Here is a 24,682-nt window from a genome sequence, read left to right as displayed (position 1 = left end):
CCCCATGTGGCAGCCACCATCATGTCATCAGATAGAGGATAAATGCATATGAACCAAGGATTATATCTATCAACACCAAGTACTACCCCTAACGACAAGCCGCTACACCCGACGGACAGTAAAGGTCATGAACCTTGTACCGGCAGGCACAAGCGTCGTCTTCATCCTCTTCGATAGATCTTCTTCACCAAGCACAGCTTCAGCCTTCCATTCCGTTCCAGTTTCCTCCCCGACCTGCTTCCACATTCTCGCCCAGGACTCTGGATTGTGCCAAAAAGCAGTCTGCTCTTTCATGAGGTGTGAGAAGCTGCCGGCTTCAGGCTTGCCGCCTTGGCGTCCAACGATGAGACTTCCAGCCACGGGCCTCAACAGTTGGACCACGCGCTTAGCTGCTTTGACCTGACCGTCCCAATCGAACAGGTGGAAGAATGAGGCGGCATTGATCATGTCGATCTTACCGTGTACCTGCTTCAGCTCCGAGTTGGCGTCGAAGATGTCGGCTTCCATGAACTGTGTCTGCAGAGTTGACTTGTCGAGAAACAGATCATAGCCAAAGCCCCAGAAGTCTGTTTTGACATCGGACGCGTACGTATTCTCAGAGGGCGCGCCGTTGTGGACCAGCTTGCGGATGTCCTGGCCCATACAACATCCAAGGTCGAGGAATTGCTCCCCGCCCTTGATGCGACTGAGGACTTCCCGGTAGGCCGGGTTCTTCTCGATGGAGAAGTTCAAGAAACCCCAATTTCCCAAGCAAGGATACGGGAACTACAAGATCGTTAGTACAGCTAGCTCTTATTGTGTATGGCAGACTAGACCCACGACCGAGAATGCCTCATCTCTCACACGTTTGATATGGGTGATGATGTCCGCCGCTGGTACCGTGCTGTACTTTTCAAACAAGTCTCGCGTTTCCGGACTGGGCTCTTCAAGTTGCTTCGTGTACCATGGTAGTAGCTCAGGATCCTTCACATATGCCTTGGTCGCGACAATTTGCTCTACTCTGCTGCGCTCCTCCTGGGCTGGGTCTTGCACTGGGACGACTTCGGTCATGTTTGGGCCGCTTCTGAGTGATACCCAGTGGTAATGAAATTACGTGTTGATCTCATTGTGAGCGTTGCGTCCCGGCTCTTTATGCTCCTCCTACCTGCAGTCTACACCCATTTGCGTGTTAGTATGAACCTTGCAGGCTGACGGCCGCCCTCGTTGTCAGCACTGCTTTAGCCACCCTCTACATCAACTCGGTGTCGCATCCGCGCCGTCTGCCCGCGACAATATCGCAAAGGAGGGACGGGAGATGGCAGCATAAAGTGCAGAGGTGAGATGGAGATAATGCTACCCAATATAGATGCCTTGCGGCTGGACCTTCCTGGGATGATGGTGGGGGATGGCGGGGCAGGTACGGCGCGCGCGACCAGTGACGTGCATAGGCCTAGAAAATTGTGCCCAACGCAAACACCAGCAAAAACTCCGCCAACCTGAAGGTCCCCATATATATCCGGCGACAGCTCTGTCAATCTTCTGTTTACTCCCGTAGATCACCTTTACTCTATACACCTTTCTCTACACACAAACCCTTCAAGATGCCTGCCATTGAACACCCTACCATCAAGGGTAAGTAAACTCGACTTTTACAGCAGTCATACAACCACACCCTTTCAATTGCTGACATTCGGTATAGATGGCTGGTTCCGCGAGATCTCCGGCATGTGGCCCGGCCAGGCCATGACCCTCCAGGTCAAGGAGGTTCTTCACCACGAGAAGAGCAAGTACCAGGACGTCCTCATCTTCGAGTCGACCAACTACGGCACCGTCCTCGTCCTCGACAACGTCATCCAATGCACCGAGCGCGATGAGTTCTCGTACGTCACAACCGGATGGGAAAACGCGGACAATGGCTAATAGTAGAGCAGATACCAGGAGATGATCACCCACTTGGCCATGAACGCCCACCCCAACCCCGAGAAGGTCTTGGTCATCGGCGGTGGTGACGGTGGTGTCCTCCGTGAGGTCGTCAAGCACGACTGTGTCAAGGAGGCCACTCTCTGCGACATCGACGAGGCTGTCATCCGCCTCTCCAAGCAATACCTCCCCGGCATGTCTGTCGGCTTCGAGCACCCCAAGACCACCACCATCGTCGGCGACGGCTTCAAGTTCCTCGAGGACAAGAAGGGCGAGTTCGACGTCATCATCACCGACTCCAGCGACCCAGAGGGTCCCGCCGAGGCTCTCTTCCAGAAGTCCTACTTCGAGTTGCTGAACGGTGCGCTCCGCGAAGGCGGTGTCATTACCACCCAAGGTTGTAAGCCCTCTCCTAGTCCGCTCAGTTCACGTCCACTTTTCGACCGCCATGCGCCGGAAAGGTGCTGCTCTGGTCAATGGCTAACATTCTTGTATAGCCGAGAACCAATGGCTTCACATGCCCCTCATTGTCAACCTCAAGAAGGCTTGCAAGGAGGTCTTCCCCAACGTCGAGTACGGTTACACCACCATCCCCACCTACCCCTCCGGCCAGATCGGTTTCATGGTCTGCAGCAAGGACGCCAACCGCGACCTCAAGAAGCCCCTTCGCAGCTGGTCTACCGAAGAGGAGGAGCAGCTTTGCAGGTACTACAGCAAGGAGATCCACGAGGCGGCTTTCGTTCTGCCCACCTTTGCTCGCAAGGCTCTCCAATAAGCGTCTGGCTTGTCGAATTTCTTTTCGTTACGACCTCACTAGATACCACGATATGTGATGAATATCAAAAGACTGTAAAGTCATACCCAACGAAACATCGATACTTTCGACTGCATACGCTCAGGCATGATTGTTCTGCTAACTACTAACGTTCTACACCAAGCCGGCGACATGACAGCCACAAGCGCCTGGTTACTTCTTGCGCTTCGGACCGCACCCCACTTGCCAGCGCACAACAATGTGTCCAGCTTCCAGGACATCGGCAGTTGAGGCTCTCGGACGCTTAGTGAGAAATGGTGCCTGGGCAGGCTGTTATCATGCGCGAGTTTCAGCAGCCAGCTTGAGCCCTGAGGCAAACACACAGTCGCTGGCCTGTGAGTGGACGGGAATGACACGGAGACGGGCCCTGCAACCATGTCGGTAGCGGTTATGAGCCCACTTCGCTCTATGTTCCACGCGACATGTGCCTTACACGCTTGCCACATCTCCAGTCCATGTCTTAGCCATGCGTGGCGTATGAGGTCTGTGGGCCGTCGGTACTAACGGCAGCAATGTCATGCAGTCCGCATTCGCCCGGTAGACGTGTCAAAGAGGTCTACATTTAGCGAGGAGTGAGCTGTCTCGTCTAAAACTCTCCTGTACCAGATGAAGATTCGAAGCAACCGATTACTGTTGGCTGCGGACTAGGCCACGTTGGGTCGTTTCGTCCTCCAGATGATTTCGCTAGTACAGCCGACAGATGGCATAACTTTTGTGGTGATGCGATTCGTACTGAATCACGATTACAATTCCCCTTGACCGTAGTACCCGCTGTGGCTTTGTAAACGAAGTGTGGATCAAACACGGAGGGTGTCGGTATGATCCGATAGCTGAGACCCGTCGGTGAGCGAGCGCTTCTCGACCATGAACCTCAGGGTCATCGAAGGATTCTGTCAATCCAGCGGTGTGGCCATGCTGTGGAGCGTGCCTGCGAAGACAGGATGACAGGAACTTCTGGGCCGTTGTGATCTGTGTCAAGATCGCGGTTTGGGGTGAAGCGTCGTTCTATGTTTGGCAGATGCTCCGGCGTGGACCCACGAGTTTGTGACACGCGAAGTGTCACAACGTTGCCGGCGGGCTAGCCGCTACAGATGGCGGAATCTTTGGTTTGAGGCTGGCGCATGGGATCGTGATGTGGCACTGCTCCATAATGGCGGTGGCAGAGATGTCATTGAGACGGAGAGTGAATATAGTAGGTCTCGCATCGTGCCTAATACCTGCCTCAAGCTGCACCACCTTCTTTCCCCACCTGCGCCTTCGCTCTTTCGGCCACGACACCGTCGTGCACACTTCACGTCTTCTTCTTCTTTTTTGTACAAGGTCGAGCCGGGCTCTTCCTTCAATATAATCTTTACTTCCACGACGGGTTACACGATCACCGTTAGCAACCATCACACAACGTTACGACTCGCGCCCATGCAGTAGTACAATCCCTCGCTTCCTTCCTCTCCTTTTCATTTTGCCTGGAGCATTTATTACCTTTGACCGAACTGTCTGGATACGTTCATCTTTCGCTGTACATACTTTGCGAACATACTTGCCGCCGCAACGGAATAACGACGCCGATTAATATCGCACTCGCCAACCTGCACACCAAGCGCGCTTAACGAAGCTCGATCACTAAGACAGAATCAAGCGACGATGTTATCGGCAACATACCAGAATGGGGAGCCGTTTAGTCCGGCCAAGGTTCATCCGCTCCTGTCCCCACAGGCGCCCAACTCAAGTTTCTCCGACCTTAACCCCGTCGATGCCGATGCCTCATTTAATAATCCCACCCGCCCAGAGTCTCCACAGCCTCCGCAGACCAGCGTCCACTGCCCCCAGGACGCGCCGTATAATGCATCGGTAGTAACGCAAGAAATTGGCGGTACGCCCGCTGCAACACAAGATCCAGCCAGTCTGACCTCGGACGAATCCTCCCGCAACGACGACCCCACCGTTATCACCAAGTCCTCGTCCATCGAGAACCTCTCCGTCCTCCCGCGCGTGCCCTCTTTTGGCGAGCATCGCATCCGGAAGCACCGCAAGAACGCCTGCTCAATCGACTCTGCGATCCCCCGCCAGACCATTCTTAAGGCGTTGCAGTCTCGGCCACCACCATCGTCGACGTCACAGTCCATGGACACCGCCATAATGGAGAGCGCAGGGAAGAGTGCGCGCTCAAAGAGCATCACGCACTCGCAACTCGCAAAGGCGCTCAACGAGCTGGAACTGCACTCGGCCGACCTTTCCGCCAGCAAGATGGCTGCGCTCGCATCACCATGCTTCTTCCACAAGAAGTTTGACAAGGCCGTGAACCTTGGAAAGGTCATGGAAGAGATGGGCGATGCCGAAGACGATACGATATCGCATTCGAGGCTCATGCAGACCGCGAACAGCGTCCGTGAGGTCTCGAAGCAGTTGCAGCGCCGACCCATCAAGATGACGGTGCGCAATGTCATGATTGTCACCAAGGCGCGCGATAACAACCTCGTATACCTCACGCGCGAACTGGCAGAATGGCTCATGACGACCTCGCGCTACGGCTCAGACGTGGGAGTGAATGTCTACGTAGACCACAAGCTGCGCAAGTCGAAGCGCTTCGATGCAGCCTCGCTGTTGGCCAAGGACAAACGCTATGAGAACATGCTCCGCTGGTGGACACCAGATCTATGCTGGGAAACCCCTGAGATCTTCGACCTCGTCCTCACCCTCGGTGGAGACGGCACCGTACTCTTCACCTCGTGGCTCTTCCAGCGCATCGTGCCACCGATCCTCTCCTTCTCGCTCGGCAGCCTCGGGTTCCTCACCAACTTCGAGTTCGCACAGTACAGGCCCGCGCTCGACAAGATCATGTGCGAAACGGGTATGCGCGTAAACCTGCGCATGCGCTTCACATGCACTGTGTACCGGTACCAGAAGAACGCCGCAGCCCAAGGCTCACCATCGCACATTGAAGCCGAGCAATTCGAGGTCCTCAACGAGCTCGTCATCGACCGCGGCCCATCGCCCTACGTCTCGAACCTCGAGCTCTACGGCGACAACAACCTGCTGACCGTAGTCCAAGCCGACGGCGTCATCTTCTCCACGCCCACGGGCTCAACCGCCTACTCCCTCTCCGCAGGCGGCTCGCTCGTGCACCCAGACATCCCCGCCATCCTCCTCACCCCCATCTGCCCGCACACCCTCTCCTTCCGCCCCATGCTCCTCAACGACAGCATGCTCCTCCGCATCGCCGTGCCCCTCAAGTCGCGCGCAACCGCCTACTGCGCCTTCGACGGCAAGGGCCGCGTCGAGCTCCGCCAGGGCGACCACGTCACCATCGCCGCGTCCCAATACCCTTTCCCCACCGTCCTCTCCCAGCCCACCGAGTGGTTCGATAGCATCAGCCGCACGCTCCGCTGGAACTCGCGCGGCGCGACACAGAAAGCGTGGGACGGTGATGAGGACGGCGAAGAGGCTGAGGAGGAAAAAGAACCGGATTTCGACATCGACTTTGATAATGACGACGTTGATCGCGATTCTGGATACAGTGCTGAGGGCAGCACGGTGGATGGCAGGGGCAGTCCAATGAGGAAGGGTGTGGTGCTGCCTTTCTTGTAGGCTTTGTCATCCCCTTGCCTGCCTGCGAAAGAGGTGGATGTGTATATGACGGATAGGGGAACGTTGTCTATTCTCCTCCCACTGGTCATCCACTCACGCATCGTCATTGCTGCTTGGGCGGGTCCCGGTGGTTTCCTTTTTGGGCTGTGTATATGATGGTCGTTTGAGTAGACGTCAGTCACATAAGCATGCATCTTTCGCACAGCATTTTTTCACGTCATTCGCTTGCGTTGGTTTGCTGGTGAGCGTATATTGCGAGAGCTATGATATCCTTAGAAAGCATGTAGATGAGTTCGGTGGGGGTAGTAGATACTAGATAGTGGTGATGGTGGTGGTGACGAATGGAGAAGTGGTTGGTTTGGCGAGTTTGCCTGCCTCCCTTTGGCTACAACTTGTTCTTGTTCCTTTACTGCGTGTCGCACTATGGCTTTTGAACATCTACCTGATTATCATGCTTGTCTCTGAGCGCATCATCTACAAGCGCGTCCGCCAACCCGGCACCCCAGCCAGTGTATGTAGATGGCATACACAGTCTATCTCCGCGAACATTTCTTTCCATACGCGATTACTACCATATCCTATGCAGAGGACTGAATTGGTAGCATCCAAGCCGGTTTCTTCCGATGCGTTAAGGTTGGCGGAGTATCTTTTCTGGAACCTTGGTACTACAACGGAAAACCGCAGAGAACCAGATGACCGTCACGACCGGATAAGTATTATCCTGCTGCCTACACAGCATACAGAAAAACTCTACAAACAGTTCACATACCCATAATCATCTCCTAAGGTCGTCTTAACTATCAAAACTACCTAGTCTCACCACAATGTCGTTTCTTCGACCCATGATGCGCACACGTATCTTGAACGCCTCACGCCCACTTTCGCGGCAAGTACGAGCGGTGCATTCTACAACGCCCGTCTCAAAACCCATTGCAGAAAGAATCACCCACAATCCCGCACTGCACTGCGCCACCTGCCCCTTTACAGCACACGAACGTGTCTACCTCAAAGCGCCTCTTACCGGAGGACCATTCCTGCCAGACGACAAATTAGTCAAAGCGATAGAAAAATACTACCTCACACGGGCAGCCACCGCGCCAACAGACTACTCCGGGGCCGACAGCGAGAAAAACTACAATGCTCGTACCCAAAGCCTCGAAGCTGCCCGCCGCGAAAGGGCGGATTTGATAAAGAAACTCCTCATCAAGCAACTTGCTGCAAAACATGAGGTATCTGAGCGCGAGGCGAAACAGGTTGTACGGAGTCTGGTGCATGATGTTGAAAGCGTCCGCGAGCAGACGCAGCGGCAGGGACGGCGGGAGAAGGGACGGCGGAAGAAAAAGCAGAGAGAACAGAGGGACTACCAGAGAGAGGATCGTAGGACATTTCGTCGTGTGTTACTTGGACATGGTATAGTTTTAATCGGGATATGCTACTTGTTTAAATCGCTATGAGCGAAGAGATGGAAGTAGGTGGTAATATGGACGTTGATTGAGACTAACAAGACATGGAAGTCGGTAAAGGTGGTGGTCGTGGTGGGATTGGTTGGTAGACTTGCATTAATACACTTCACTCAAATACACTTTGGTCCTGAGGATGCCTGCGCTTGGTGAGCGTTGCAACTGCCCTCTCGCAGTGACTATAACATCAATTTCTCTTTTCTACCCGTCTCCTATACCTAGATGTAGTCTATCACTTCTGTTCGTATGGATCCCAATGTCTCCCCTTCCCAGCCAGATCTTCAAGCTCGTCAAACGTGAAGGGCATGTCCACATAGTTGTAGAAGTCCAAAACGGCTGTGGTTGGGATAGTCAACCATTCAAAATTTCGCTGTGGACCATAGCGTGGATTAGTGGGCACAGCACGAACAGGGTCGTAGTCCGCGTCCAAAACTTTGACCAGGCTGAGATCAGGATCTTGTAGCACCTGAGCATCCGCCAACAGGAAGATGGCGTTCTGCCAGTTGTTACACTGTAGCCCTCTCATCGGCTGACCCCCACTTCCTTCCCGATAGACTTGACAGACGTCTTCCATCGATAAGTCGTTCAAGGTGGTGGGAAGTGAGCGTGCATCAAGTCGAAACTGATCCCTTGCTTTTGCGACAGCGTCAGGCATCTTATTTGCCCCCTCCATCTCGGGGAGACCTCGTTCCACACCATCGGTGATGTCCTTGAGCAGCCTCTTCCACTGCTCATTAGAGCCAGGGCCATAATATGTTCTGTAAATCGTATAGCCCCAACGTACCAGAAGCTGTACTCGATGCTCTTCCGCCTCGCAAAGGTGGTCGAGGAAATCTGAAATGTTTTCCATAGCGGTCGGGGGAACAGAGATAAGGAGTGGCTTGGGTGGATTTGTACGTATGAGTCAACGTTGGTAGATGTATTGCCTTTTGGAAAGGCCGCGCCAAGTAGTAAAAGAAAACAGTTCGTCCGGCACTTCAAGACGCTAGTATGTGGGGTATCCCTGCAGTTTCGCCACAGGACGGGCGAGGTAGGCGGCACGGTCGCTGCTGCATGCGCAATTGTAATGTGGGCAGAAATGGTACTCGTGCTACGGGATCGATGGAATTAAAGCGCAATACCATAGAAGCTTGTACGCCTCACGCCCTTGATCTTGAAGAACTTGACGAGGTCGTCATCCCGCTTTTGCTCGAGCTCTTGGACGTCTTTACCTTGAAGCTCGTCGGAAACGCTTGAACCTAAGGCATCAATGCTATCCTGTGACCAGTCGAACTTGTGTTCCTGCATATCCTCAACCCAGACTCGGCTTGCAGGTCCTAGATGCTCAAGAAGGTGCTTAAACCCTTCACTGCCACCGCCTCCTCCCATTGCATTTGCCAGGAATGGCCCAACCATGGCCCACCGAGGCCCCAGACTAGTAGTGACGCAAGCGTCTGGCCAGCTGTGGTCAGCAAACCAAGGAAGACATGGTGAAAACGAGAGACTCACCAAGGTCCTGGGCGGTGACTATACCACGAGCCACTAGGCTGTATGCTTCATTACAAAGGGCAGCTTGAAGACGGTTGGCGACAAAACCGGGTACTTCATCTTTGATGTGAACAGGACGTCGTCCCACGGACTCGTAAAAGGCCATCGCATTTGAGATAGCTGATGCACTTGTGCTTGAATGTGGGACGACTTCCACAAGTGGCATGAGATGAGGTGGGTTGAACGGGTGGCCAATGAGTACTCGTTCAGGGTGCTGACATTGGCTGATGAATTTCGAGCTTGGAATGCCTGAAGATGAAGAGGCGATGACAACATCTGGTCGAACAGCCGCGTCGATCTCGGCAAGAAGTTTGGTTTTAAGATCTGGCCTTTCGGGCGCATTCTGTACCATCCTATTAGCTGGTGAACTTGTAGAGCAGCTGATTATATGCACTCACCTCTTGCAAAAAGTCCACGTCTTTGTAGTGTCTGCCTAGAGTCGCGCCTACAAACTCGTAGTTCGAAAGAGAAGCGCTGGATGGAGAGTTCGAATCAGCTTGTGGCACACCGGATGAGTCTAGTGTTGCAATTACTTTTCATCAAGACCCATGGTCTCTAGCGCAGGCCAGATGCTCTCCAGATAGGACGCCAGTTTCTCCTCTGCGCCAGGTGCCGGGTCTGCAACAATCACACGCAGGCCATGAGCGAGAAAGAGACCGGTCCACGATGCTCCAATCACGCCAGTGCCAACAATACCGACAGTACGAATGGACATTTTCGAAAGATACCAGAGTTCCAAGACTGCGAAGGATGATTGCAAAGGTCTGTGAGGAAAGATTGGATGGTTACTTTATGGGGGCCGTCGTCCCTTTAATGCGATCGCAGGAACTGAATCGACTTTGGTACGCATCGGCCGGGCTGTTACTTGGAGGTGTACATTCAGATGTTGTGCCTACACGGTGAGGGCCGGGAAGCTGCGACCAGCGTTAGTACATGCGTTTCTTTTTCGCACGAAGTCAACAGCGTCGACATAGTATATCCGCTTAAAAGACATGCTGAGGAGTATTGCTTGCGAATGAGCTGCAACCAGTGTCGCATCGGATCTTCCCATGGCTCGCCCGAAAGGTCGGCCGAGTTTTGTTAGAGAGTCTACGACATTGCACGTTGCATCATGCAAGGTTTGATCTCTAGACATCATCATCACTTGATAGTAGAACAAATTGAACACCGTCCCAGCCAATCCATGGATGAGAGCCAATTGGCGGTGCCGAGGCAAGATGGGCCGTCAGCCAATGGGACGTTGAGCCGGGAGTGGGGCCCAACCGAGGCCATTGCTCTTCACGTGGTTCGATCGGCTCCCCCGGGCCTCACCCAACGTGCCGACATTCTGTTCTGCAGGCGCAGCCTAGACGCTGCACCTGGCATCAAGACTTCGTCGTTCGAAGATGCTACTACCGTCTACGGACGTAAGCCACAGCCGCCAATGGAACGGTACCCTTCCCAATACGACTGGCTGCGGATTTCCAGGTATCGTTACACACTGGTTCTTTCTCAAAAAAGCAGTTCGTCCAAACACTATAAATGTCATCAATATCTACAGAATTCCTCCCTGCACGTCCTTCTGCTTCTCAGAGAAGCATTCTCTTCGTTTCCTTCACCGCTTAGCTAGTATCAACGTTCTCCAAGCACGATTGTACCCTCGTCATGGCCGTGCATCAAACGACAAAGGACACCTTTGGCCCTGGAACATTCGTTGATCGCGACTTCATTGATGTGCCTGCCGATGCTAGTAGGCTACTGAAACACCTGGCTGGTATCACACCAGGCTTCACGACCGAGGAGGCTGCCCTGAATGATGTCGAATTCTCTGGGGGGGAACTACCCATCATCCCAGGACCCTTGAAATCGCAGGTCTTTGTGCGTACTCATTTCTCCCTAAGCTTCAAAAATCACAATGTGCTCACTCTCTTTGCGTAGTCCGCCGTTCTACATGCCATGATCGGAATTGTTGCCAAAGAGATCAGCGCACTTAAAGGCATTCAAACGGGTAAAATTCACATCGACACTGACAAGTGTGGTCTGTACCCTGCCACCGTAGCCCTCGTCGACATCGACGGTAAAGGACTCGGTGATGTCAAGACCGATGGCACCCTTACAAAAGCCAGTCTGGATGTTGACAAGGGCTGCGTCAGCAAGAATCACATGTATATTCGCTCGTGGGCCATCTACCCAACTCGGGATCCTCGCGTCTGGTATCAGGTAATGAGTAACCTCAACGCCCCAGCATTTTTCAAGGCCTACGATATCGACGGAGAAGCCCCTGTTGGCACCAGAGAAGAAGCGTATGAGCTGATCAAATCCACCATCTCCAAGTATTCAGCCGCCGAACTTGACATTAAAAACATGGAGAACGGATTTTGCGGGCAGACTTGCTTCACACCACAACACTGGGCAGAAACGTCGATGGGCAAGCGACTAGCTACGCATCCTTTGATCGACTACGCGCAGGTCAAGGGCACTTCGGCATTGCCACCCGTACCCTTTCCACAGACTGGTGATGCTCGCCCGTTGGCCGGCATCAAGGTTGTTGAACTAGCCCGCGTGATCGCTGGTCCAGCAATGGGAGCGGCTCTTGCAGCCCTGGGTGCGGACGTCATCAAAGTTCAAAGCCCCGACCTCCCCGATCTGCAGGTACGAGGCGCTCTACGCTCTATAATTACATCGATCTGACATTCACTAGCCTTTGAGTATCACGCTTACCGCCGGTAAACGTACATATGCGTTGGACCTTCAGAAGGAGGACGACAGGCAAGCCTTGACTGACCTTATGGCGGATGCGGATGTCATAATCCAAGCGTTCAGGCTACGCTCTCTCGAGCGGAAGGGCTTCGGGCTACAGGACTTGGTTGAGATGTCGAGGCAACGTAACAAAGGAATCGTCTACATTGATCTCAATACCTATGGTCCGGACGGCTACTACGCAGAACGCCCGGGATTCCAGCAGATTGCCGATGCCGCTTCTGGGTGCTCTTATGTCTGTGGCAAAGCTTATGGATTCGAGGACGGTGTCAGTGTCCTCCCTGCTCTTCCCGTTGCCGACATGCTAGCTGGCGCGGTCGGTGTCGTCAACGTTCTCCTTGCTCTACGTGATCGCGCAACTAAGGGCGGATCGTATCACGCCACCTCAGTCCTAACGTCGGTGGATGTGATACAACTGGGAGAGGCATTTGGATTGTATTCGCCGGATACAGTGAAGAGAATCCAGGACAAGTATGGTTTCAAACCCATGACACCAGACCTGCACGTGGAAGATCTTCTCTACATCCTTGGGGAGGCTTGGTCAAGCCATTCGGACCTTCTGCGCCGTGATGGATACATGGTCACTTTCAACGATACGGCGTATGGCAAGAAGCACTCAATATTATCTCCGATCGTTCGGTTTGACAACGATGATGTCAGTCCTCGATGGAGCCATGGACCTGTAGGATATTGTTCGTCAAAGTATGAGACTTGGGCATGATCATGCGTTGGCGATACCGCTCGTTATCATTACAATTAGATAAGACGACATTCTAGTCAGACTATAGAACACGATGGTCTTACCACTGCCATCCTCATCACATGACCAAAAATGCTCCTCCTGTATCCGCTGCACACCATATCCCAGCATCCTCGGGGTGGCACAACCCACTGGTTTCCTTGAAGTTATGGACAAATACTTCATACTGCAACCCTAAAGTAGGCTCAAAGCTGCCACAACTGGTACGAGTGACGGTGTCATGGAGAGCCAGTCGATTGAAGGTATCTCTGTATGGCCGTTCGCCGCGATGCGAATGTTTCCAAGGTTGAGTTGTATTGCAATCCCCATTGGAGCAAGTGTTGCGAAGAGATCAACAGAATCCAAATCACCAATGGCCCCTCTCGTTCACGAGCACAGCCTCATCGTCAGTATGGTAACTCTCTGCGACCTCTGTCGCGCCGTCCAAGCTCTTCGTCTCCGGTTCTTCAATGACAATCACCGGTCGGTTCATCGCGCCATAGTTGTCCGTGTGCCCCTTCGAGATCTCCACCTCGACATGTGAAGGCCGGCGACTATCCTTTGGGGATAAACTGGGCTCTGAAGTCACAGTGTATTGTGTCGTGGCCTTGATGTTGCAGTCATAGGCATTGGCGCTCTTGCCGATGTTGCCGAGCTGGACGCTGCCCCGGGTGGAGGCGAAAGTATTGCTATAAGGTTCCGATGCATGGGTGGATGGGTCCTTGAACTCGTGTACTGCACCAGTGCGGTTGAAGTTCGAGATGGCGATGCGTCTGATCAGGTTGGCCATGGCCATTTCGATGTTGAGTTTGACGAGGTAGCACAGCGAATGGAATTGAACGTAGCTGAGATGGCAAATCGTTAAGATAGGACTAGACGCAATGATGAAGAGTGACTTACACAAAGGCTTTGGGTATAGCGGTAGCGGCGATAAGCATAACATCCATTAGAATCGACAGAACGATGATGCGCTGGTTGAATTGAACGATTTTGTTGTCTGCATGTAAGTATAACTGTCAGCGCTAACCTTGTAGTATAGCATTCGCATGAACTGGCTTACACTTTGTGAGACCGTTGCGGATCAAATTGTTCTTCACCATTCTCAAGAAGTACCAGTTCAACGCCAAATCGATAATGAGGAATAGACACTTCTCGGTGCGATCCCAAGCCGCGCTGATGAACTCCCAATAGTGGCTTATTTGCATCCGGGCTGGGATCCAGATAATGAAGCCGCTGATAATGACTATCGTGATATAGACAGTTACTGCAATGAAAATGCGGTCGCCGTGCATGCGATTAACATCAATAACTCTGATGCGATTGACGATAATCTGGAAAAGAAGCATGACCTGAAAGCTCCAGAAAGTCACTATGCAGAGTCAGTACAGTTGTGGTAGGATCAGTTTGATGAATGCGACTTACAGATTGCAAAGTAGAAAGCAAAACCTGCAAACTATCAGCATAGTGTCTTCGAGAGCACGGATGATACTCACTCGCTGGAATGTGTTTCAGCACATGCAGGTAGCCAACAAGACCCAACGCAAAACAAGCCCCCAGCTCCAACCAGGCCATCCATAAATAAGGACTTCGAATCGGAGTTTTTGCCAATTTGGTTTGGTGGTAGATCTGCCACAAAGCGAGTAGGACGTTTGCCAACGTGAGGGCCCATGGAATGGAAGCGACAAGGACATCGAGGTTGGTGAACTCGTCTTCTGTGTAATCGGGTGAGATGAGTGGTCCCCAAGGCTCGCTCACGACACCAGGTCGGTAAGGATCGTTCAACATCGCGTGGACTGGAGGCGCTCAGCGAATGAGTGTTGTATGCGACCACGAGACTGGACTGGGTGCTACTCGAAATACAGATGCTGGCTCGCGAGGCATAGTTAAAGGATCTCAAACACCATCTGCGGAGATACTCCCGAGTTCATGGCACCGACAAAGTTTAGCCATGCACGATCTTGATGGTATTTGTGGGCAGGAAGTTTAAACATGCACCATCATGATGGTGCCTGTTGACGGGAATCGGCATCTCGCCAACATAGCGTCGATCGGAACTACATCCGCTGCCACGTGCTGGAGAACGTCTAGAGCGTACTCTGGACAACTTTAAACTTTTGACGAATGCGAAGGTCCCTACGGTGCGACTCTTGTATTAGTCTAGAGATGGAACATTGTAGGTGTTGTCTCTTAACTTTTTCAACGGGGCAACAGATGACGACAGGTTTATGTGGCTGTAGACTGGCTTGGGCAGTCGGCATTAGCGTCACCGTCGAGTGAATGTCTACATTCCCACCCTCCAACCTATCCTAAAGGTGCGCAATGGAAACAACAGACAAGTTGGGTGATGGGGCGTGTCAGAAATCCCTTGATAATGGCAGCATTGATGCTGCTGCTGCCTCCGTTAAACCGCTCCTACCCTGAACGCTCGTCATTCAGATGTCACTCGGCATCAATGGGAAAGCCCGGCAACATGCTATTTCCCCCAGCAGCCCAACGATACCATCATGCATTTTGCTAGTCACTGCCCCCTGAAAGTTTTTTGAGGCTCAAAATCTACCAAAAAAGCAATTATCAGGTACACCATCGGACCCCCGAGGCGCGCTACGGTGGCTCACATCTCGGCCTGGCACTATCCGGGGTCTTCTTCCAGGACGCACGTCAACCCTGTCCAGATCAGTATGTGCCTGAAGTTTCACGTGGTAGAGACTCGCCAAAGGCAGCCCACTAACGTAGTGTGGCGCTGGAGCATGCGGGTAGATCCTGGAGAACAGTCCGCGCGTGGCTGATTCGTCATGGGACGAAGGGAAAATGATCAGTGGCGTAATCGACAGGAAGTCGTTGAAGGACCCAGACTCCGGCTTCCGTCGCTAAACATTTGAGAACCCGTTAGCGGCCGTCTACCAGGACGCCAGAACGACGTACTGGGCGCGGCATAAATCGCCGAAGGCCAGTGAAGGTAGGTGTAGTCGCGTTCACTATCAGCGCCAGATGCGTTCTTCGTGTTTCGTATTTCGTGTTTTCGTCAGACCCTGAGCACCACCAAACTACTACTACATGCTAAGAGTCTTGCGAAATACGAAATACGACTGTACCTGGTGCTACTATACCTAGGCGTAGACCCGTTCACAAACCGTCTGTTTGAATTCCTCATCTGTCTGTTAATCTCGTCAGTGGCTTTGATCTACGTTCAACCAAGTCGGTCCAGCGAATTTGTCAACACCCCATCGGCGCTTCGACATCCTCACTTCAACCGGCCACGACAAAATCCTATCAAAGCTATCTCAATCACACGGCATACCAAGATACCATCTTAACAATCAGGCCGGACTAAACCCATGTCCTGATCAGAGTTAAAGGCGCACTCTATCCACCCTATAATGACAAATGTGGCAGTGTCTCTTTCCCAGTTTCAACATATTGAACCCAGAGTCGCGATTTTACAGGCACTCATGACCATCTCCTCAGACATGATGCGTTCCCTGAGATCTTTCGGCGCGGAGAAAACACCACTCCAGTACATCAACTGCGCCAGCCGGAAGCAAGCTCCATGGGGCGCGTCACGAAGGTTTTTTAGTATTTGAAAGAAAGAAGATGGGCTTGGAGATAGAGAGAGGACTGCGCAAAGAATAGGGCTTATATAGTGGGTCCCACTGACTTTGCCAGACTATGCTTCAAGTAGAAGCTCCGTTCAGATCTATGGAATAGAGCTGGAAATCATCGACTCGGGTGTATATACCACCTGCGCAGTGCTCCAAAAGAGTTCATATCAGGGTTGTTGCTGATTTCGAAGCCGCGACATGGAAAGAAATCGGCGGTGTATTGGTGGACGCAGTCCATGTTTCCATTTTCGATGTTTTTGAAGCCAGCGGCTTCTCAAACTCTATCCAAGTGGTGTAATTTTGCAGAATGCCCAAAGACTTGTCCATGGTTTAATCGAAGTCCACTTCAAATCATGAACGTTTCAATCACCACTTTAAGACCAATCACTTGGGCCTCAACATGAATAATTCGGTATCAAGTTTTTCTTTTCTGACATATTGAAGAATCTGCCGACTAGCAAAGGCGAACCATATGCTTCTGCATCTTTGATTTTGGACGCTGGTCAGGGAAGAGAACCGGAGCACCGAACAACATAAAGCGTCTACCAGAGTATTTTCGGTAATGTCTCAGCTTTTGGCAGAATATGGTGTAAAGGAAGAATTTAGTGCACTTGCGGCAGCAAGACTCCTTTATATGCAGCCCGCACTAACAACAATATGGCGAGTGGGCAGAGTCTGAGGCGGAGCGACATGAAGGCGACATATGGATCTTTTAGAGTGTAGGAAAAGGTCTCAACCCCATGACTCCATCTTGTGTCGATTTTGGGAAAGCGACTCCCACAACATGGATATCTTCTAGGAAAGTTTTGGGAGCAAGTGCGCAATGGAAGCGTTGACCAGTCTTCTCCATCGATATTCCGAGCTCATATTTTGGGTGTACGGACAAGTCGTACCAGCGAAATACTCCACATCCCATGCGCTATGAAGATGGACCTCTTAATCATCTGCGGCGGTATCTCTCCATAGTCTTCAATTCGATTCTTTCGGCCTCTCTGACCATATCCATATTGGCACTCGACCTTTGCCGAGTCGAACAGCACGGACAGGTCATTCGTAGATACTCTCGCAGTTTTGGAATTCATGTCGCGAGGAAAGAGTCTCGCACAGACATTTGATGATATTTAGGTATCTTTGGTAAATCCCGCTGTTGTAGTAGAGTGTTAAAGATTAGGAAGATGTCCCGGACAGGTGCTTTATATACCCAACGAGAAGATCAGAAAGAGACGAACAACCCATGTAAGAGTATTGTAGGCTTTTTGGACGGCATAAGCAGCTTCCCGAAAGCCTTTGGTGCAGACCATGTAGACTTCAGAAGCTGGGTTAATGTCGCAAAGCACCACCCAGCACGACATGTCTCTGACAAGACTTGTTTTTGGGAACAGCAGCCGAATGTCGCTCATACGATGTGACTGTTCGGTTTTTTTGTTTTTGGGGTTCAAAATGAGAAGAGGACGCCTGCACTTTGTACCCGCACGCAAGAGCCTAATCCATCGATCCAAATCTTAGGGTTTTTGGAAAATGTAGAAGGAACGCAGACTCGTCTCAGACATCGACCAGAGTGTTTTTGTTTTTGGTGCTCACAATGGACTGGAGAGTGATGAAGGAGGAGAGGAGGAAGCAACGTAAGTATAGCTTTTATACCCATCGAGCTAGTCTATTCATGGATCGACCCGGGAGGAAACTCTTCTCATCGGATCTAGGAGCGGGCTATTTAGGGGGGAAAAGGCCGCTCATGGCATCTCGAAGCCATGTTTTCGACCCGAGACTCTCTCATATGGTTTTGACCCGCCCTTTTTTGATAGCACCCTTTTCGAAAACCCGCAGAGCCGCAGTCTTCCCATGCATAGTTAGGTGTGGTGTTTTTAGAAGGAGCAAAGTCCACATAAAAACCAACACAGCACGTTTTTGAGGTTGCCACAAAGATCTCGTGGTAGTTTTTCTTTTCGTTGCCGTGGAAAGCGGAAGGAAGCGAGGAAGGAACCACATGAGCATCATCCAAGCTGTTTTTGAAGAAAGGTGGGAGGGCGCGACAGCCGGCAGAGCCATCACAAACTCCGCCACAGTTTTTTGGTAATTTGGTAGAAAGTGTGTGATGAAGAGAGAAAGTAAGTAGGAGACAGAAGGCCGCTTTTATACCCACAATCGCGGTCACGAGACTCGCGCGGAGTATGAGAAAACGCATCCGTCCATCAATGCGGAACGGGCGACAAGCTGGGAACAGAAAAGACGGGTCGTAGCGCTCTGAATTAGTATCAAAGTGACAGTACTATATAATGAGAATTCGAATGAAAACACCATACAGGGCGGTGTGCTAGCCATCACGGCTCTATGTTACAAATATACAAAGAATGAACACTTGAGCTGCTGGCGAGCGCGCCGCAACGCCTCAATCACCATTCTTAGCTCAAGCCAGCGGATTCGGATATTACACTGGTCCACGCCCAATACTCCCATTCATCTCATCACTCCCCAACGCCCATCCCTAAACACTCAGTCCTCAATAGCAAAGTCATCCCCACCATCCGCCTCCACACTCTCCCTCCCCTTCTCCCCCGGCGCAAAAATATCCGGATTACGATTCTTCAACGCCGCAATCTGACTCTCCTTGAACAATTTAAACTGTTCCGGGTCCTCCTTCTCCAGATTCCTCAACTCTTCTGCATTCTCCACGACGCTGTTGAAAGCCTGTTCCCAGCCTTTGCCCTCAATCATATGCCTCATCTCGTCGCCACTGTAGTTCTGGAAGTATGCGCGTAGGGTGCGAAGGTGTTCGGGAAGACCTTGATCATCTGCCGTACCGGAGATGAAGGAGACGTGGTTTTCGGAGACATCGGGGGTGGTGGGGCGGGACGGGTTGAAAAGACCGGTGCGGACGCGGTGGCCGAAGCGGTGGAGACGTCCTTCTTCGAGAGACATGTGACGGGATGCGAGGGAGACGTCGGAGTTGTGGCGGGAGCGTAGGGTGGAGGGTTCGTCTTCGTCGGATTGATCGGCTGTGAAGTCTGTCGAGACACTGTTTTCGAGTGTCGGTACGAATGAGGTAGGTGGTGAGCTGCTGAGTTTGGAGCTCGTAGTGGAAGCAGCGTCGGATGGTTGGAGACGCGTCTCTGGGTATTCGTCTTCGAAGCGTTGGATCATGCCCTGGAGTGTGGTATCCAGGAAAAGTAAACGGCCTATCAGGATGTTAGCATATCATCACAATGGAAAGGTGGTGAAGCTTACGGTAGTTCAGGTCGTTGTCACTCTTCGCCTCTCTGATAAGTGCAGGCTGAATTCTTGACCGTGTGTTTCGCGCAGTCTCGAGAAGATCCTTGGACATGGCTCTGGCCTTGCTCGGCTCTTCAAGCACTGGTACCCTGTTCCTGCTTCTAGGAGTAGAGGTACCACTTGCTGGGACAGACACCCTTCGGAGATCGTTTTCTTTGTGTGAAAGACAGTAGCTAAGCGCCTTCGCAATTCCTGTGCCTCCCACGATGTAGTCATTATCTGCAGCATTTGACACGTTGTCAGTACCCTTGTAATTGTCTTCCGTACCGACAAAATGCAGCAGGATGTCTGGAACCTCAACTTCCTTAGGTGCTGCTCGAAGCTCGGGTACTTCATTGATGGATTCAATGTTGCGCAAGCAGTATGCGACGACTTGTTTGGCGAGAGCTTTGATGACTTCGCCTTGTTCTGGAGCTGGGATATCGACATCGACACAAATGAGCGATTTGGACAGCTTGGCCGCTAGAGTGAGTGATGCATACAGCGCAGCAGCTTCTTCTTGTGTCTCCTCGTCGGTCGAACTAGCGACGCGTGTTATCTCAGGGTTCTCGAGAATGTTGATGTGTGCGATGTGTGGACAGTCCGGCAGAATCTCCGCGATAGCGATCGCATCTTCCGGCTTCATATCGACATTCATGAGATGTATGCGTTTCAGCTCCTTGAACTGAGGCATGTACTTCCTAAGGAGAGACAGAGATGTCTGGCCCATGAAGAGGCCTCTGTTGTGCGAGAGATCCAGAAATCTGAAGGAAGGTAGATTGATGAGAGTCGGAATAAGTGTCTTGAGAGCGTCCGGAGTGAGATTAGTATCCTGTAGGCACAGCGCCCAGAGTGGGCTGTTCGGGCAGGCCTTGATACTTTCGCAGATCTTGTCCATCAATGATCTCAGGTCGTTCCCTCCAATGTCAATACCCTGACAAACACCAGAGCGCAAGTAGTGTAGGACGTGTTCCAGGCCTTCGGCGTCGATGTCGTTCGTCGCCAGACTAAGACGTGTAATACCGCTGATGACGCAACCGTCAATGATTTTCCGGATGCTTGACGAAGTGAGGTTACATTCAGCCATGGCTAGCTCTTGAAGTTCTGAACCGCCCAGTCGTTCCGAAATGGCCTTGGAGAATATTTCGGCTACATCTGCCGACTTAGCGTCCTTGGTGGGTGACGGCGCCTGTGTGCTGTTCGTAGGCGGAGAAGCCACCTGCGGGCGAGACTTGGGAAAGGGTATCATCGACACGTCGACCGCCATGATGGACTTGCACATGTATAGGAACAGAGCGATGTGTTTCCAGCCTTCCGCTGTGATCTTTGGGTTGTTCTTGAGAACCAGCTTCTTTACTGCGCATGAGCCTTGCTGGCACAGCCCGTCCTGTGTTCCGTCGTTGGATAGATCACGTCGCTTCGGTGGCTCAGGAACCTTGGCAGCCAGGAGACCGGCGAGTATGACCCGTATCTTCTCGTCATTCAGATCTGCGTCTTCCAAGAACAGTTTCTTCACGGGTACGATGGCGAGCCAGTCGGATAGCGTCAAAACGTCAGCCAGCTGCAATCTCGACCCTGTCAGATCCAGACAGGTGACAACTCCCGGTTGAACAACAGAACATGCGCGCGGTGCCGCGAGTTGGTCGCTAATGCGCTTGAGGATAGGAGATTCGCGGAGTTGGCAACATCTTCGGTAGATACGCAGCGGGTCGATCGTCGGGCGGTCTTGAGCGCGAGGGGTCGGCGCTCCAGTCGCAGCAGGTACACCTTCGGCGCTGGCGCTGTCGTCGTCTCTAGTAAGTTCCATGGGAATTGTGCCATTCTCCTCGGCCTTCTTGCGTTTCTTCTCCTTCCGCTCTTTGCGCTCAGCCTCAGATCGCTTCTTCTTCTCCTTCTTCCGGCTCGGCTCCTGCTTGTCCTCGTGCACGACTGTTCCCTCTGGGTTCGACTCGGAATCGTTGCCGACGACTTCTTGGGCGATGGACACCACACCATCTTTGTCCTTTTCCTCCGCCACGGCATCCGGGTTCTTGAGTGCCTCACCCTCGCCGCGCTCTTTCAGCTTCTTTTCCTTGCGCTTGGTCTTGGCGTCTGTCTCGACGTCATCCTTGTACTTGGGTCCACCAGCAATCTCAACGTCCACGCAGAATGCCACCTTGCGCAACTTGTTCTGATCCAGCTCCGGGACTAGACATCGCTCTCGGTTGGGGTCGACGTTCATGATCTTGCGCGGGCACATGCCGCCGTTCGGGTAGACCTTGCCAGCGGTACCGACCTGGGTTCCGGATGACAGGCGTCGCAGCACGTTCCCCACGAACGAGCTCTTAGGCTGCTGCGGTATGTAGGGCTCGGGCGCGCCATTAGTGCCTCCCGATGCCGCCTGGATGCCGTTCAGGGCGCCGTTGGCCGAGGGTGACGCGTTTGCTGTGCCGTTAGCAGCAGCGGGCGAGCCCTGGGCCTGGGTGTGTGTTGTTGCGGCGGGCGAGTTTTGCGACGAGAACTTGGAGCTGATGCTGTTCATCCACGAGTTGCGTCGCGAGCTGTTCTTCGCGTCAGGGGGCGTCGTGCCGCTGCCATTCTTGTCGGTACTGCCGCGGCCAAGCAGCGCTGGACGCTTCGGTATCTTTTGTGGAGGAGTTGGGCCAGCGGCCGCAGCTGGGGGCGGTCGCGGCGGCGATGCGGGTCTCGTAGGCGCCGGTGTCGGCTCATTATTTTGCTGCTCGTCGTGGCGGGGTCTGGCGGGTAGGCCACCATGCGACGAGGTCTTGGGCGGCGCATCTCTGGTCAGGCCGGGCGACGAGGGCGCCTGCTGGCGATGGTGATGGTCTGCTCAGGCGCAACATGTTAGTAGCCTCTCAAGCTCAGGGTTGCGCCGCAAAGCCGAGACGTCTCCACCCAGCAGGGTAAGCGGGCCTCACGTACCTCTAGTCGAGTGATGCAGCCATGATACATCAACACCGTGGATGTCTTCCATGGCGGACGCGGTATCGCCGGGTGTTTGTACGGCTGTCATTGCGTATATAGGCCTCTCGCCATGCGTCAGGGTTGCAGACGGCCTCGGTGAGGCGGACGGAAGTCAGCGGGGTTTCTGCTTCCACGAGAATCCGCCGATTGGAAATGCTGCAAACTCTCCAGATAACGTGTTCCGTGCGACTTCAACGACTCGCTGCACTCAAGGCTGACGGCTGCGTGATTTCTGGGAGCTGCTCTGTGCGAGTTCGGCCGATGCGATGTTATGGCGAACGTGCACTGCAAGCTGTGGGAGCCGGCCGATGACGAAAGGTGTCGGCTGATTGCGCTTCGGGTCTCCTTCTCCTCTCCACACCAAGCTCTATCGCGCACTCAATCCTGCCGAACATCATGATCGACTGCGAGGATGGACTATATACCCGTCTACCCTCTTCCTTGAAACGAACCTAATCGCAACATATCCACATGCCTCACTCTGCTGCTGGCTGATGCCTCCGCGGAGGAGTAAAGCGTTGACTACCGACTGTCCCCTCAGTGCCGCTGAAACACCTGACCGTCATGGCCACACAAAAACAGCAACCCGTGCTTGTCTTTCCACATGGTCAAACCCGCGACAGCACGCCATGTGGTGTCGGCCACTACCGACCACACGCGCGTGTCACATGTTGCTATTTCAGAACACTTCACACACGCTGAACAGGAGGGGCACATTGTTTGGGGGGTATCTTGTTGTGGTAGCCAATCGCGGCTTGCCGTCTCGTCATCTCATTGAGGTCGTGAGGCTAAGTACAGTAGATGTATCCTGCAAAGGCAGGCATCCTTTCCATATCATCCCCAGACGCCAGAGCCGTGCTTTTGTCATGATAGAACAAAGTAGGAACAAGAGAAAGGAACAGCTTAAGCAGTGATCTCGGCGATCTTGGCCTTGACGCGCTCCTCCTTCTCGGCCTTGGTGAGCTTCTTGCTCCTGTACTTCTGCGACTCGGCCTTCCACTCGTCCTTGGACTTCTTGGGGGCCTCGCCCTCCTCCTTCTTCCAGGGGTCCTCACGGATCTGCTTGTGTGCGTCCTGGTACAGCTCCTCAAGACCGTCAGCCTCGATGTCGTCATCGATGTAGCCGCTGAACTGAGACTTGTAGCGCTCCTCGTCGTCGTCGGCGAGAGTCTCCATGTACTCAGCGACGTGACCACCGAAGATGTACTTGCGGAGGGTCTCGGCGTCGAGCTCCTTGCCTTCCATGTCGTATCCGGGGAAGCGGTTCTCGGAGTGGGGGACGAAGACACCACCGTCGGAGCAGCCCTTCATGGCACCGAAGACACGGGCACCGGTGGAGGTGCGGGTGAGACCGACATCCAAGAAGACCTTGAATGGGCGGCGCTCCTCGCCGTCAACCTCGGCGGCCTCGGTGAGGGTGAACTCACCGTCAGCCTCCTCTACACCAACAAAGTCCTCGTCAAGCTCGAGCTTCTTGAGGACACGGCGGGCAAGGAGAAGACCGGTGGCGTAGGCGGCGGACCAGTTGGTAAGACCGTGGGTGATGCCGTAAGCCTTGAGCTCGTGGGCACTGGAGTGTTGTTAGTCGAGTGTCTGCAGAAGCGGAGTCGCTGGGACGTACTAAGCAGCCATGAAGACCTTGTCACCGCCAATCTCGGAGTGGACGACTTGGCAGATGATGTCCTTGTTGGTGAAACGGACGACGAGGCGGTACTTGGGCGCATTGTACTTGTTCTTGGCCTGGGTGATCAACCGCTTACGGGCGTAGTAGTCGGCTGCAGATTGTTAGAGAAGTCGCGGTTTGAACAGTTCACTGGATACGTACTCTTTCCCTGCCTGCGGCGCTTGTACTTGACTTGGTACCGCGAGAAGTAGGCATCGTTCTTCTGGAGCTTGGACTTTTGACAGAGTCAGCGATTGGCGCTTCAAACCCGCATTCGAAGCATCTCGCAAAGACTCCACTCGACTTTCGTCGAAGCGGGGTTGCCGTATGGCAATGGAATGGAGGGGTGCATTGCGGGCGCAATTAAGGGCGTACTTACGAAAGGCATCTTGACCTGCTGTTAGTTGAACTGGCTGGAGAGAAAGTTCGGTGTTGCAGAACGACGAT

At 53.0% G+C, this 24,682-nt stretch overlaps 9 protein-coding genes across 9 annotated transcripts; 3 read left to right on the top strand and 6 right to left on the bottom strand.

Moving 5' to 3' along the window:
- Window positions 1-102: 102 nt before the first annotated feature.
- J4E85_002465 (uncharacterized protein) lies at window positions 103-1,050 on the bottom strand (the record flags this gene model as incomplete). The annotated part of the gene is made up of 2 exons (XM_051466743.1): window positions 103-765; window positions 820-1,050. The coding sequence occupies 2 exons, from the start codon at window positions 1,048-1,050 to the stop codon at window positions 103-105; spliced, it is 894 nt and encodes a 297-aa protein (XP_051329598.1).
- Window positions 1,051-1,580: 530 nt separating this feature from the next.
- On the top strand, window positions 1,581-2,674 carry SPE3 (putrescine aminopropyltransferase; the record flags this gene model as incomplete). The annotated part of the gene is made up of 4 exons (XM_051466742.1): window positions 1,581-1,611; window positions 1,679-1,859; window positions 1,911-2,299; window positions 2,397-2,674. 4 exons carry the CDS (start codon window positions 1,581-1,583, stop codon window positions 2,672-2,674), a joined length of 879 nt encoding a protein of 292 aa, XP_051329597.1.
- Window positions 2,675-4,354: 1,680 nt separating this feature from the next.
- On the top strand, window positions 4,355-6,298 carry J4E85_002463 (uncharacterized protein; the record flags this gene model as incomplete). The annotated part of the gene is made up of 1 exon (XM_051466741.1): window positions 4,355-6,298. The coding sequence occupies one exon, from the start codon at window positions 4,355-4,357 to the stop codon at window positions 6,296-6,298; it is 1,944 nt and encodes a 647-aa protein (XP_051329596.1).
- Window positions 6,299-7,122: 824 nt separating this feature from the next.
- On the top strand, window positions 7,123-7,770 carry J4E85_002462 (uncharacterized protein; the record flags this gene model as incomplete). Its single annotated transcript, XM_051466740.1, has 2 exons — window positions 7,123-7,675; window positions 7,754-7,770. 2 exons carry the CDS (start codon window positions 7,123-7,125, stop codon window positions 7,768-7,770), a joined length of 570 nt encoding a protein of 189 aa, XP_051329595.1.
- Window positions 7,771-7,990: 220 nt separating this feature from the next.
- On the bottom strand, window positions 7,991-8,608 carry J4E85_002461 (uncharacterized protein; the record flags this gene model as incomplete). Its single annotated transcript, XM_051466739.1, has 2 exons — window positions 7,991-8,485; window positions 8,543-8,608. The coding sequence occupies 2 exons, from the start codon at window positions 8,606-8,608 to the stop codon at window positions 7,991-7,993; spliced, it is 561 nt and encodes a 186-aa protein (XP_051329594.1).
- Window positions 8,609-8,865: 257 nt separating this feature from the next.
- Window positions 8,866-10,000, bottom strand: J4E85_002460 (uncharacterized protein; the record flags this gene model as incomplete). Its single annotated transcript, XM_051466738.1, has 4 exons — window positions 8,866-9,191; window positions 9,247-9,628; window positions 9,684-9,759; window positions 9,819-10,000. The coding sequence occupies 4 exons, from the start codon at window positions 9,998-10,000 to the stop codon at window positions 8,866-8,868; spliced, it is 966 nt and encodes a 321-aa protein (XP_051329593.1).
- Window positions 10,001-13,130: 3,130 nt separating this feature from the next.
- J4E85_002459 (uncharacterized protein) lies at window positions 13,131-14,548 on the bottom strand (the record flags this gene model as incomplete). The annotated part of the gene is made up of 5 exons (XM_051466737.1): window positions 13,131-13,608; window positions 13,664-13,760; window positions 13,824-14,132; window positions 14,186-14,209; window positions 14,257-14,548. The coding sequence occupies 5 exons, from the start codon at window positions 14,546-14,548 to the stop codon at window positions 13,131-13,133; spliced, it is 1,200 nt and encodes a 399-aa protein (XP_051329592.1).
- A 4,304-nt stretch (window positions 14,549-18,852) lies between these two features.
- On the bottom strand, window positions 18,853-22,582 carry J4E85_002458 (uncharacterized protein; the record flags this gene model as incomplete). Its single annotated transcript, XM_051466736.1, has 3 exons — window positions 18,853-19,535; window positions 19,585-22,434; window positions 22,531-22,582. 3 exons carry the CDS (start codon window positions 22,580-22,582, stop codon window positions 18,853-18,855), a joined length of 3,585 nt encoding a protein of 1,194 aa, XP_051329591.1.
- An 893-nt stretch (window positions 22,583-23,475) lies between these two features.
- Window positions 23,476-24,623, bottom strand: RPL5 (60S ribosomal protein L5; the record flags this gene model as incomplete). The annotated part of the gene is made up of 4 exons (XM_051466735.1): window positions 23,476-24,142; window positions 24,194-24,347; window positions 24,398-24,470; window positions 24,615-24,623. The coding sequence occupies 4 exons, from the start codon at window positions 24,621-24,623 to the stop codon at window positions 23,476-23,478; spliced, it is 903 nt and encodes a 300-aa protein (XP_051329590.1).
- Window positions 24,624-24,682: the final 59 nt, after the last annotated feature.

This window comes from Alternaria conjuncta (assembly GCF_024043145.1).
Source record: "Alternaria conjuncta strain BMP 0040 chromosome Unknown scaffold_3, whole genome shotgun sequence".
NCBI lineage: Eukaryota > Fungi > Ascomycota > Dothideomycetes > Pleosporales > Pleosporaceae > Alternaria > Alternaria conjuncta.
The sequence above is the reverse complement of the archived record's forward strand: the minus strand, read 5'-3'. Positions and strand labels throughout refer to the sequence as shown.